Source organism: Stylophora pistillata, chromosome 5, assembly GCF_964205215.1.
Source record: "Stylophora pistillata chromosome 5, jaStyPist1.2, whole genome shotgun sequence".
Lineage (NCBI taxonomy): Eukaryota > Metazoa > Cnidaria > Anthozoa > Scleractinia > Pocilloporidae > Stylophora > Stylophora pistillata.
Window position 1 is genome coordinate 20,911,433 of NC_142523.1, and position 13,285 is coordinate 20,924,717.

General features: G+C 37.6%; 1 protein-coding gene across 2 annotated transcripts; it reads right to left on the minus strand.

Annotated features, from left to right (window-relative positions):
- Positions 1–597: 597 nt before the first annotated feature.
- LOC111338860 (uncharacterized) lies at positions 598–9,589 on the minus strand. Of its 2 annotated transcripts, XR_016001455.1 has the most exons (6): positions 9,490–9,589; positions 8,878–9,065; positions 4,648–4,723; positions 3,783–4,010; positions 984–3,335; positions 598–952 (listed from the first exon to the last, which is right to left on the minus strand). XR_016001455.1 is itself a non-coding variant. In XM_022945404.2 (5 exons), exons 2-5 carry the CDS (start codon positions 9,022–9,024, stop codon positions 2,344–2,346), a joined length of 1,443 nt encoding a protein of 480 aa, XP_022801139.1. In that variant the 5' UTR covers positions 9,025–9,065; positions 9,490–9,589; the 3' UTR covers positions 598–2,343. The 2 variants fall into 2 exon arrangements, 1 of the variants encoding a protein (XP_022801139.1); XM_022945404.2 differs by having other exon boundaries at positions 598–3,335.
- Positions 9,590–13,285: the final 3,696 nt, after the last annotated feature.

Consider the following 13,285-nt stretch of genomic DNA (forward strand, 5'->3'; position numbering starts at 1 on the left):
CTAGAAGATGCTCTGTGAAAGAACTCAAGTTCGCGTCTCTAAAGGGTCCATAGTAGAGCTCTCTTTATATAGCAGAGTTAAAGGAAGCAAGCGGTTTAATATTAATTGGACCTTTTTTCTTTGGTTTTAGTGTTTGATAGATGCATCAAGATGTAACAGCATGGATGTGCTAACCAGGGGAACTTCGGGGTGAAAAAATACGATTTAAGCTATGAGTCAGAGTTATTGTATGATTACTTCTTGAAAATAATAAAGTCGATTATTATTATTATTATTAATATTATTATTATTAAAGGGTTTTCAAATGTGTTAAGTGTCTCACTATCTTTGCTGCACGAATTTCCCTGATTGGAAAGTGGTTTCAAGAAAAGGAATTAATTTTGGAGGCTCTTAATGAATGCAGATCCTATTGCTTTGGTCAATGAAGGGCACGAGTGTTTTTTCCTTTATTTCCTTTGTTTTTGTTTGCTTTTGTTTTTTTTTTTTGTTTTTTTCAGTTTTGGGTTTAAGAACAGTCCTCTTTGAGCCGCACCCTCCCGACGAAACAAACACGCTAAATATTAAACGAGCAAGTGCATGTAAAAATTAAAGAAGGACCACATTAACCACACATTTTTAATAAGAGTAGATGAAATTTTATTTACAACAATGAAGTGTTTTGATTATAAAAAATCTGACATTTACAGTCAAATCTGAGAGATAAGCGCAAACATCCAAAATAACAGACACAAAACTGTTTGTGGTCTGTTTCTATTTACAGATATATATTTCTCTTAAACTAGCATCTAAAAGTGTCTCAACTATTGCCACATTGATTACAAGTCTTCGCGCCAAAAAACGCGTCTGTGCGTCAGACACAAGTTTTTTCCACGCTCTTAGCCTCTTGGCCTCCTAAAGAGATGAAAATTTATTATCTAAGCAACAAATGTCACCTGGAGAAAGCACAGGAGGGCTCAGTGGATGAATTGGCTTTCTTTCACAACCTCAGTGAGAAAAGAACAACGACATATTTGCATTCATGCTTACGTGGAAATGTTCCTTGATCAAGAATTTCATCGTATAAGGCCTTAACTGTCTTTCATATATGGAACTTTTTCAAAACTATGCTTCATAGTTTGTGTGTAAGTTCTTAATCGAACTGAATCCCTCCAGACATATGCTTACTTGGAAGTCAATGCCACGCACCACGTACACGAATTACTAATAGATTGTGAACCAGTCAAAACCTTTGCAAGATTTTAGTTTAGCTAAATTGGACCCAAAGGCTGCAAGAAATAATTTATTGGATGAATCACTACGCTTTTGTATATAGGCTGATAGTTTCGAAAGAAACTGTTTGGGGCTGCGTTGGTGGGAGTAACGAAATAATTTGGATATATCAAGAAAGTTGAAATGGTAAATTGGCCACCGTAACGATTACAAAAGCTGACATTTCAAGCGTTAGCCCTTCGTCGGAGCCCTTCGTACATAGGTTTTGTTGTACGATGAGTAAATACAATAGGATTGTTTGAAAATGACTGTTTGCCAGATCTGTTTGTTTGCCGTTGTTTGCGCTTGTCACGCATACATTATTATGCAAAATTGTGTGACGCGCCAAAATGACATTGGAGTCACGTTTTGAAATGGTGGTAAAGAACAAAAAACAACAACAACAACAACAACAACAACAATAACAACAATAACATGCGAAAATACACATATTTTCTGCCATAGGCGCAATTTGTTCTCATGGAATTAAATTATCTTAGAGAAAGTCAAAGAATGAATGACAAAATAACTGAATGCAGAAATGAATAAGTGAATGAATGGACGAATGGATGAGTGAACGAAATTAGGTAAATTTGAATTCCCAATGGTAATCAATGCAGCATTATTCTAAAGAATTCGGGTCATGGGGAAGGTTAATAACTGATGGATTTATACTTATATGGTTCCGATCGCTGTAAAAGCCAATAAGGTCTGTATCACTATCATTTCTTTACTTTAAGCGAATGGATTTCCATGTGGAGCTCACTTGGTTAAATAGGAGGTTGAGGGAGTTGCTTCACAGTTTTTTGACTACATGCAGGTGTTTTGTCCCTGTACAGTAGTTTCTTTGAAGCCATAGTTATATATCCCTTCCATTACCAAAATGTCAGATGTTATTATCCTAACGTATAGAAGATATTTCCCGTTAGACATATTCTAAGAATTGAATGTTTTATGAAGACCACATCCTCCATTTGACAATTTCCTTTGTTCTCGCTACCTTCCTGCATAACATTGTACTGAATACTAGCCAGGAGAATATATGTATTTTGATCAGTTCTGAGAGTCAAAGAAATAATTTGTAATAACGCATCCTTACAGCTGGTTTGAGACATCTGTGCGGGAAGAAAACCCAGGATTCATCTTTCCTAAGTCAATATCTTCAATTTTTCCTTCTTTCCTGTGGTTAACAACTCCGCTTTCTTTCTCTTTCACATCTCCGTTGACATGAGTTTGTGGAAGTTGTTCCTTCTCTTCTTCAATACTTTCCATAATCTTCTGTCCAGCGTAAGTGATGGCACCGAAAAACACGAATCCAAAAGCTATGATACCCACGGAAACTCCGATCAAAGCCTTAGTGAGTGGGACGATCGCGTACGCACTGACCAGGGCCACGGTGTCCAAGACATATATCAAACCAGCAAGGACCTGTCGATGGAAATGGCTGCCCAACACAGAGCCAAGGGGAGCTCCTAACACAACAATTGGGACACAGACTGCCAGGTAATAGTACGCGTCGGCACTCACAGCTTGTTGGATAACTTGGCGCCAGTAGAAACCCACCACGGTATTTCCCGCCATTAGCACAACGGAAGTTGGTGTTGCCGTCTTTTCACTTACTCGGAACAGAAGTGTCAGCATACTGAAGCTGCAGATGTCCACGCCACTTCCGGCAATGGCAGAGAAAATTCCGCCGATGAATCCAGTTAAAGTCAGAACAATCATCTTCCATAGCGTGAAATCTGGGATGACTTTGTATGTTTTTCGCTTGTGGTAGAGATTCAAAAGGAACAAGGCAAAAGCGAACGAGAACCACACGCAAACAAAACCAATTTTCTTCTGAGGTGGGGTGAGGTTAGGGTCAATGAACTCCAAACCAAGTGCCATGCCGACGATTCCACCAAGCGAACAGAATATGATGGAGTGCCATTCAAGCTGCACGCGCATCCAAAAGATGGTGAAAGCTGCCGCTGTCATACCGCAGGACTGGATCATCAGTGAGAAGTCACGCGCCACTGCTGGAGCAATGTTAAAAGCGAGGGTCATGACGGGAAAAGCGACCGCGCCTCCACCTTCACTTGTCATTCCTACCACGGAAGAGAAGAACTGATTATGTTTTCGATAAATCAACATTTGGCAGTTGAAGAAAGACTCATGGAATTGGAAATGCAGTATTTAGCTTTCTGATTGTTTAGGATAGAATGTACTGACTCTTTGGTTCAGCATGTAATGAGAGAGCGCAACAATCGCTTACATAAACGGTCTCATGCTCTTTTTCAGGAGATACCTATGAAGAATGAATTTTCTTTTATGTATTCAACACTGATCTAGTTTGGAATACAGTGCGACAAGGATAGACAAAATCTTTTTGCAACGAAACGCGCTTTTAATCTGCATAGTTGAAAATAAAAATCTTTACCAACTTTCAAGCCATCGATTGTCTAACTTAGTCCAGTCGATGCCGGGAAAAACAAACAAACGAACAAAGGAAAGAAAGTGAGGTTTTCGTAAGGGCCAATTAAGAAACTATTTACCTGCAATCATTGAGCCAAATATCATCGTTATGGAGATGAAATATCGGTCAGGGAACAGGCTCCAGAAGTCGTAATTGATGGCGCTACTCCACCAAATAACTTGAAAGAAGATAAAGGGAATGGCCACGCCCACCAGTCGACGGTGCTGGACAATTAGTCTCTCGTGCCATGGTGCGTTCGGGTCGAGCTTCTGAAGAGCCTGGGTTTGAGTGTCGGTCAGTGCTTGACCTGGAATGTCAAATTCAAAATTTGTAGTTGATTAACCCTAGCTTCGCTCAGAACCGTTGCCAGTTTCTTCCCTTCCTCAAATTTATTCTAGGGATGAAAAGCAGTGCTAAAAAAAAAAAGATGACATTTGGACGGCGACACGTCACTTTCATGAAGTATAAATGAAAAGATATTGACAGTGAAATATGAAAAACGAAGGTGTGAAACAAGGCATTCAAATTTGGAGAACAAAAGAAATGGAATAACTAAATGAAATAGTTTGCTGGAAGGAGGTTGTTTGAGTGTTTGAGGATGAGTAACATCCATTAATAAAAGCAATCAAACTTTCCACGGCATTTCTCTAAGATTTTTAAATTGTTCATTAAAGTTGCTTTGCCTTTGTCAGTGTTCTTACGTACATGTGTTAGCCATTCACGGAATATTTCTGCTCCTCAATGAGTTGATAAAAGTGGCGGCACGTTAAAGCTACAGAATTCGTATCACAGGAATGGCATTAATTCTCTTTTCTATTGCCCAGATAAGTCCCATTTTGACCAAGCAAAACCACAAGTAAATCGTAGTGAACGCATATTGGTACATTTTCATTATCTCTAGACGAAACACGACTTGAGAGGCTCTAAGACTGCGACTAACTTACCTTCCAAGAAATATTTCTTGAACCATTCCAATGGGGTTCGCTTTCTCTTTACTTTTGCATTCACGCCTGAGTCGTTCTGATAATCAAAAGTAAGTAAATCAGTAAAGACGAAATAAATGAAACTATGTAAGTAACAAATTATTTCAACTTATTAATACCCAATTAATAGATATGTTACCGACGACCTTTTGCACGATAAGTAGATCCAAATTCGACATTATTAGAGAAAAAATTCACAAACACATATCTGGCAGAATTACAACTTCTTTAATTTCTTCAACAAGATAAAAAAAAAATCCTAAAACTTTGTCCAGCAGCGAGGGTAATGGACTGGTCTAATCTTCAGGGAAATTTCGCAAGTGTGTCCAGTGGCGTTGCCTTAGCAACCACATAAATTCGTTACAAACCCACTAAACCCAAAGAGTGACCTAGGACCCGTTTCTCGAAAGTCCCGGTAACTTTATGGGCCCGTAAAGCTGTTCTATTTTCATTAAAAATGAGGTTTTTAAAAGTTTTCAAAATGATACAATAAAACTATCAGCTAAAGAAACAAAAAGGACTGGGTTGGGTGCCAGAACTTGCTTTCCTGTCCTTAAAATGTTGATTTTAAAACATGGCTTCGGGCTCGTTAAGTTACCGTGACGTTCGAGAAACGAGCTCCAACATCGAATTTATGTTTACAGTAACACTACAGAATCATTCAGTAAGATCGTGAGAAATAAAGGAAATGATTGCCAATCGAGAAAGCTTTGATACTTAAACAAATTGTCTTCGTCAGTAACAAAGGAAATGTATGGAGAAGTGAGTGGAGTATAAGGACACATGTTGGAGTGTAAAAAGGTGAAGGACTAAAAGAATGAATCCGTTTGTTTCAAAGTTCCAGCCAGTTTGTTTCTACTCTAAAATCAGCGTAGAACGACTGTCACTAACATGGTTTATGATTTCTTTTTTCAATCACTTGGTTCACTTCTAATTCCTATTTGAATGTGGTTTCGGTAACGTTATTGATTTGCTGCATGCTTAAAATATTAGATATTGATTTACGGCCGGTAGGTCTTTTGATAAAAAATGATAAATCATACATATCATAATGATTAATGGCTCTATTAATGACTCTATTATCGTCATTTGAACACACCGTGTTCATTTGATATTCAACGGCATTTGCTAGCTATAATCAAAGTTCGATATTCGTGCTTGATATTAGATTTAAAGCATGCTGATTACGTCATATCACTTGAAATTGCTATGATTCAGCAAAGTTGTGGTCTCTATATGCTAAAAATACGAGATAATCTATATCTGTAAACTAACCCAAAAGGAAAAACAGTGACAGACATGCATTCTAGGTTGAATTTGAGACTGTTTTCTCTTATCCAGGTAACAATCTATCATCTAATCCTGTTTCCCTTGATATTAAAAGCGACATTGCTAAGGTGCTTGACTATGCCACTTTCATAATTGGACCAACTCAAAGTGAAGTTTGATCTTTATCTAAGAGTCTATATCAAGTGTTATGCACCCGGTATTAAATACAGTACCTCAGTCTTTGACCTTAATCTTCCTTAAAAAGTTCTTAAATAAAATTAAAATTTACTGTATCCACTTTGAGTCACTACTGACCGACTTTTGATAGCTCAATAAATTCTCGTGTTTCGTTAAGGTGAAAAGTAATTCAGATATTTGACTTAATTGAGCGCATTTGTTGTTCAGGTTAATTCAGCTGCAAGCTAAAGATGCTTGCAAGAGGGGGAAAGAGATCGACTATGAAGCGCGATACCAAAGCAAGTGCCAATAATCTCCAGCCGAGTGTTGTTATTGTTCCGTTATTGCTTTGTTTTCTTACGTTCTTATGAACTTGAAACTTAACAGAAAGAGCGCTTTAATTAAAATAGGTTTGTGGAGTGTTCCCATCGGTTACGCTATTAACACAGTTTGTACGGGACTCTACTGAGTCGAAGTTCCTTTAAAACGAATCTTTTGAGACGGTGTCGAACAACTTTTTATTTTCCATCGAAATTTCGTACTTTAAAGCGCTTTGGGCTGTGAGTCTTCACGGAAAATATGAAATGTTTGAAAAGTGTTAATAGTCACACATTTGAGCTAATCTTCCCCACTTAAAAAAAAAAAACAAGGGAGTTGATGTTAGCCGCACTCATTACCTCACAGGACTACTCAAGTTATAGAGGATTTGGCTCTTAATTTCCAAGGTCAATGTGCCTCACAGATGCTCTATGGTGTACCAGACCCGAGAGAAGTCTCAAGTTTCTGTTTTTCTTTTTTTTTTTTTTAACGCTGGATGTGCAGGCATATTCAAAATTTTTTTGAGAATGATACCATTTTGTTACGTAGTAATGACCAATTCGACTTTAAAGCACGAACAATTTGTCACTTATTGCTTTAGCAACGTCCCTCTTAAGTAGATGAGCAGTGATTTCTTTCGTGAAGTTTTTCTTGATCGCTGAGCCGCGTAGCTGAGGTTGTACTAACTTAGTTTACTTCAGAGGTAACTTTCGCTTTCTGGTGTGCATTTGGTTTTTGTTCGTAGAACTGTTTCAAATGCAAGCATACAGTGACTTTTCTAAACGGGCTTTTTCTTTCTTTCTCTCTCAAATCGCACCGGAAAATTTTAGTGCAAACCGAATGCAATAAACCCAGAGACTAATATGAAATGTTTCATGGAGACAAATGCCAGAATTAAAGAAGAAAAGATGAAGAAAAATCCAGTCGTTACGATTTCGAAGCTATAGACTTTACAACGGGTAAAGCTCAAAATTCATGACGCTGCCTGTGGTCAGTGAAATTGATGTCCAATAAAGTTTCGTTTCCTTACATACAACCGCAGAAATATCCGGTACGTAGGCCTCATATAGCGTGTGCCCATGGAAACAATTTAAAGCAAGCCGTTTTGATTTTCATGGGACATTCATGTTTAAACTTTCATCATTTCTGAAATTAGTGAAATGGATATCACACATATTATAAGAGCTGCCCTGAGTATAGTTGTTAGAGTTTCAAGTCAGCGTCAAAGCTCCTTGCATAGGCTTCTCAGGTGCGTTTTGAAAACGGCCCAATATTTGTGAATAAACGCCGGCCGGTTTCGCTGACGATACAATGAGAAAAAGAAAAAAAGAACAGATTTGTAATATTGGCTTTTGGTGATAGCGAGATAATTAAAAGTAAACAACAACTTTATCGCGATGACGTCAAATGACTCAGCTAAGGTAATATGGTAATCTTGAAAGGTTCTTCCTTTCTTCTGCGTAAAAAGGCTTGCTGGTTCCTGTTCTTAAGGTTTTCCTTCTCTGTTAGTTTTTCTATGTTTTCAAGTTATTTGTTTAAGCATCGCCAGTTTTTACGTCCAAATGATAACTCACTCGTTTCAGTAGGGCACCGAAGTGCAGATCTAAAAGAGTTTCAACAAGTAGTGGGTTCAGCTCTTAATTTCCAGAACCGCAGACACAATGCATCTTCTTTAACGGTCTGATACTCTGGTGCAGTCGTCAGTAACTGAGATTGTTTCAGTTTACAAACGAAAATTAAGGGAAAAGAGACTAAGGAATGATACAAATAATCTTTCTGAGCTACTTTTCCTGAAGCTATTTAAAGAGGCTTACAAAACTAATTCTTCAAGTGCGTGCACTTTGCAGGATTCTTAAATATTTCCTATGCAATCAAGTGAACGGAAAACATACGATATAGGTCGATTTGGGCAGACCGTTTTAAAGTCGAGGAGGAATTTGTAAAATTGAAGTTACTAATATTGAGTAGCTTTAAACTTTTTGAAGAATTGTTTTCATTTAATTATCATTTTTGATTTTCAATAGTGCTTAGGAGAAAAGTTATGATGCTTTTGCCTAAAGAGATAAGATAGCTGCGTAACAGACCAAAAGGGCCTAAGGTGTCGTTAGACAAAAGATATTAAAAGTGGTGTAAATTATATTTCTCAATAACTGAATAGTTCGTTCCATCGCGAGTTGTTATAGTGCTAAAAAAATTAAAATCCCTCCTTAAACAAAGTTAATCGCTTGTGTAAAATAAAGCTACTGCCTAATATTGGCCCTGGCTCCCTGGTGTATATTCCACAACCCATGGTTTCAAAACGGAGGATCTTTTAAGACTTCTGGCCAAATTGAACATGTTTGGTACCTTTTAATTTATTTATGTTTTATTTATTCATGAAGAACACTGAATTAACTGAAAACTAAGCATTTATCAAGTAAGCCTTACTTGTGGCTGTGTAGTTTGGTTCTCGTAAGAAAATTGGCTCCACTGTGCATGACCGAGAGTCGGTGAATGTGGAGGTCTGTGGTTGTAACTTCCATCTCCTGGAAAATCCAGCGCAACTTCTCCGTTTACATCACCTCTCCTTTCCATCGCAACTTCCTTTACTTGCAGGTTGACTTTGTCAACAGCACCTTGGCAAAATCATGGAACACAATTAGAGACACAGAAAATGAAGCTGGATAAATTAAACGAGCGAAAGCAAGAACTTATTGAAGAGCTTCCTGAACAAAATTTCACTTTGTGACTCCAACGATAAAACATTCTTTGGAACTTGTCAACATTTTTCACAAGATTCGGCAAAAAAATATAAACAGCGTATTAAAAATTATCAGGTTTGTTAACTTGCCAGAGAAAGCACGCGAGAATACATAAGAGAGCCTCCCTTAATAAAGTTCGGAAAACAAATAAAGAATGATGTTGCGGTAACTGTCATGATAGATGTTTTTAGAACTTGCCACCATATGTCACAAGACATAAAAAAAAAAAATAATAACAAATTGTGTACTGAACATTAAACACGTTTGTTAGCCTGTCAGAAAATTCATACGCACTTACTTTGAGATCAGCCCGGCTAGAAACGGGAGTCACTACTTGTGGATTACCTCGATGATATCATCGTTTATTTAACATCCTTTCATAGGTACACGGAATTAATTGTCTTGTGACTATTTACGGAAACTGTCAACTCATCATCATCGTACAAAATACGCGATATTGTATTTAGGAATTAAGGCATGCAATGCGATTGGCTAAACCACCTCATTCCAACATCTTTTTGTTTGGCTGCATTTGTAAATAAATATAGCGTTTCTAGGGAATTTTCGGCGAAAAGAGGAAAATTCTTGCCCTGGGTTCAATCTATTGATCAATTTGATTTTTAAAAAAATGGCGCCAGGAGTAAGTTAAATCTTGCTATGCGACAAAAATCCTCTTTGAACTCTACGCTCTAAGATGTGGTGCATGATTCTCTCTTCTAGTTGTTGTACTTTTCCTTTGAATTCACTTAAGAGAATTTGGTTCTAAATCAAGTTGGTACGCCTCAGCTGATTAATTTCTGTATTCTCATTATTAACTCGATAGGCGATGTATTGAAGTTGTGATGGGAAATGACATGTCCATCACTTAGAGACGTTGATAAAAAGGATAATGCACAAAATGTAGCTTACTAACATTGAATTGAGATGAACTGAGCCCCGTGGCAACAAACTCACTCTACTCATCCAAAGGAATTATTTTAAAGTAAGGACGACTTTTACCATTGAAGACTTCAAGTTTTAATAACCTTATTCGTACATATAAAAAATATTCACAAGACCAATGCAATAGTGATATAAAAAAATTAATAAATAAGCTATAGAAACGGGTTAACACAAAAGACGTACACGAAACTATTTAATCTTAAATCACGCAGATTCCAGGTTCGCGGTAAGTCACCAAGAGCTAGAGTTCTTCGCACGAAGTATTTTAATCGGACGGAGCATTTAATTTCGGTATATAACAAGTATTATGGATCATCAGTGCTCCGAGTGCGGGCATTATGTGGAGTCGGTTGGACGTTTAAAAATTGCTTTTAAACTACCGCTCCACGGCTTGTGAATTTAAAAAATTCAGCTTGAATTTGCAATACGTTGAACATTCCCCATCGTCAGCCATCCTGTATTTCGTTTGTTTGTTATTGTTCCTTATGTTTCTTCTTTTTATCTTACCAATCTGATGATTTCTGTAAATTCCTTCCAGTCAAAGGTGGTTTTACGCTTCGCGCAAAAAATGTTACAAAATGTTGCCAAATGCTGTTACGTAATGCCCTATAACTTACGTCTGGTAGTTCTAAATTTAAAAAATTCGTTTCCTGTCACCCTTTTTTTCCTCCTACCAGGCTCGTTAACCCGGTTAATAAAGTTTCTGGATGAACATTCGAGGTCTAAAATAAGAGGAAAAACTGGACTTACTTCTCTGATTTATTTTGAAAATAAAGGGGGCCACGCCAAGCAAAAGGCTTATTATTTTTCTGCATGTTTGTCGCTTCTTTTCAAACATTCAAATTACCCTAAATTGCTTTGCGCAGTCAATTGGTTTGACGTCATTTCAACCGCATCTCCTGGTTCGCATGATTATCTGTTATCATGACCTAGTGGTTCTTTTCTACACGAGGCGTACTTTGGACACCTGTTCAATGGGCGAAGTTTGACGGAAATACTTAAAATTGTTGTTCGGGTCGTTCACTACTCGTGAGTCTAGCACAATAACTTTACTGCCTATTGTGGACGGAATCTTGATGAAGTATCATTTCAAAGAACAAAATCAACCAACGTACTTTGAAAGGCAAAACTGAACGGAAATACGTAAAACTGTTGCTCAGCTCTCCAGACTGAATGGAGCTTTTTAGCCCAATATATCTTGTGTGGATCTAAGCACTGAGTAAAATGTATAATCTTTTCGGATTCAAGCGATGGTATCATGATAAACGTCATTGTAAATCTCGAACTTCTAAATGTATGCTGCGGTTCATTGCGATCCTTTTCAAAACACAATTAGCTAAGCGTCATTCACCATGAAGGGCAACATTAACTTTTATTAGAAAGCAGTAAATTTAAACCAGCTCAAACCATCTCAAATTCTTCCTCTAAGTTTGATATTTACCCATTTTTCGTAATCTCATCGTCTTTTTTTTTCTCGCTTGCAAACTTATCTATTGAAACCGTGTGGTAGGAGATATTTGATTTGAGAGCAATCTATAGTCGAATTATGACGAGCGAATTAGCCGGTGAAAGTCCGAATCTGCTCACTGCGTTGAAAGGCCGACGGGCGATTTAGTCGTCTCATCTATAACTATCAACTATTTGGGAATATAGTAAACTTATGTCACTCTATCATTTAAAGAGTTCTTAGTCTTGATACAGACTGATGAAAAAATGAATACTTGTGCTATCTCTCTTACCGGAAATATTTCTGCATTTGCCCTACGGTCGGGTAAATAGGTTGAAAGCGTTCAAGGATCATTTATCACACGCTACACAATATAGGAAGACCAATATCTAGTTTCAGCATCAACGATGTTTTTAAGTAATTGTTTATCTCTTAATATGCAGCTAAATGTCTCGAGTGGTTCAAGCCCACGCCACTTATGTTCAAATATTTTGAAAGAAATAAAGAACTAATTTCTGTCGGTTATAATATTCAAAGAAAGTAAGTGAAAATCCATTTAATACACGTTTCCTGAGTGTGCAGATGAAATCGCGTGAGCAACAATTGCAATGCAAAATTTATGATGATTTTTGAGATAAGATTTTTAAAAATGACGAACTTTACATCGCATTTAAAAATGCAACGCTTGTGAGTACCTTCCTAGCAAACGTCAAACATACACAAAGAAATGACGTCTGCCTCAAACAAAGTGATCTGGCAGAGCTAGACAACTTTGTTCGTTGCGGAAATTACGGTGTTACCTCACAAAACAAAACTAGTTTCGTCCATGAACGCAAGAGTGACGTTATCACGGTCATGCTAACGGCAACATTCAGACTCCGAAGTTTCCGTAGACAAATTTTTCTCTTGATAATCTAGGTCTGTCTTCTCTAAAAAAGGATCAGCCAGTTTTATGAAAAGGATCTCAGAGTTTGGGTGTGAAATTTTGAGCATTATGCTTTTGAGAGTCCCCCATGAAATCATAGTGCTATGCCCAAAAATAATGCTCAAAATTTTTCCTTGAGCACAATTCAAATTTTCAAAATATCGAGATCAAATTTTTTCAAGTACCAGGAAGAAAAGTAGGCTCTCTGTTGACATTATTCAAGCTCAGTATATTTTATCTCTTGTTGAACTATTGCATCACGGGAATTTTTAAGAACTTTAGTGATACCGGCGTTAAGCTGAATGCTATAAGTGGAGCGTTAGTTTTGCCCAAAATTGTGCCACTATAACTTATCTAACCCTACTCAAGTTGTGCACAACGAACGTTTCTTGTTTAAATAACTTAGTACATTTGTCAAGGACTTTTTATAGGCAATGTCTACTTACGAGCGTGTCCACGAGGAAACCAGGCAGAACCGGGCAGGGGCGATAATGCTCAAATCACCGATTTGGCTCAAACTTGGCACAAATGCTATGAGAAAATTAATGGTCAAAACATTTCATTCCCTGAGAGATATAGGGTCCTCGTGGGCCTAATATATATATATATTAGACGATACCACAAAGGTTGGGTCGTTTGGGGTGACCGTCTCGGTTCTCCTCCATCCTAGCATTAGCACTGCACTGATGAGGCCCAGAAGGCCGAAACAGTACTGTCTGCAGTTAGATATAGCTCTTTGGCATACAAAGCTTTGCTTTCATGTCCAAATTGAGCACTCTA

Bases quoted from the DNA above. Each gene is read 5' to 3' on its own strand.
- LOC111338860 (XM_022945404.2), bottom strand. From the start codon at position 9,024: ATGGAAAGGAGAGGTGATGTAAACGGAGAAGTTGCGCTGGATTTTCCA. The intron at 4,724-8,877 runs GTAAGGCTTACT...TTTGATTATCAG, and splicing joins ACCAAACTACACAGCCACAA to AACGACTCAGGCGTGAATGC. The intron at 4,011-4,647 runs GTAAGTTAGTCG...TTGACATTCCAG, and splicing joins CAAGAAATATTTCTTGGAAG to GTCAAGCACTGACCGACACT.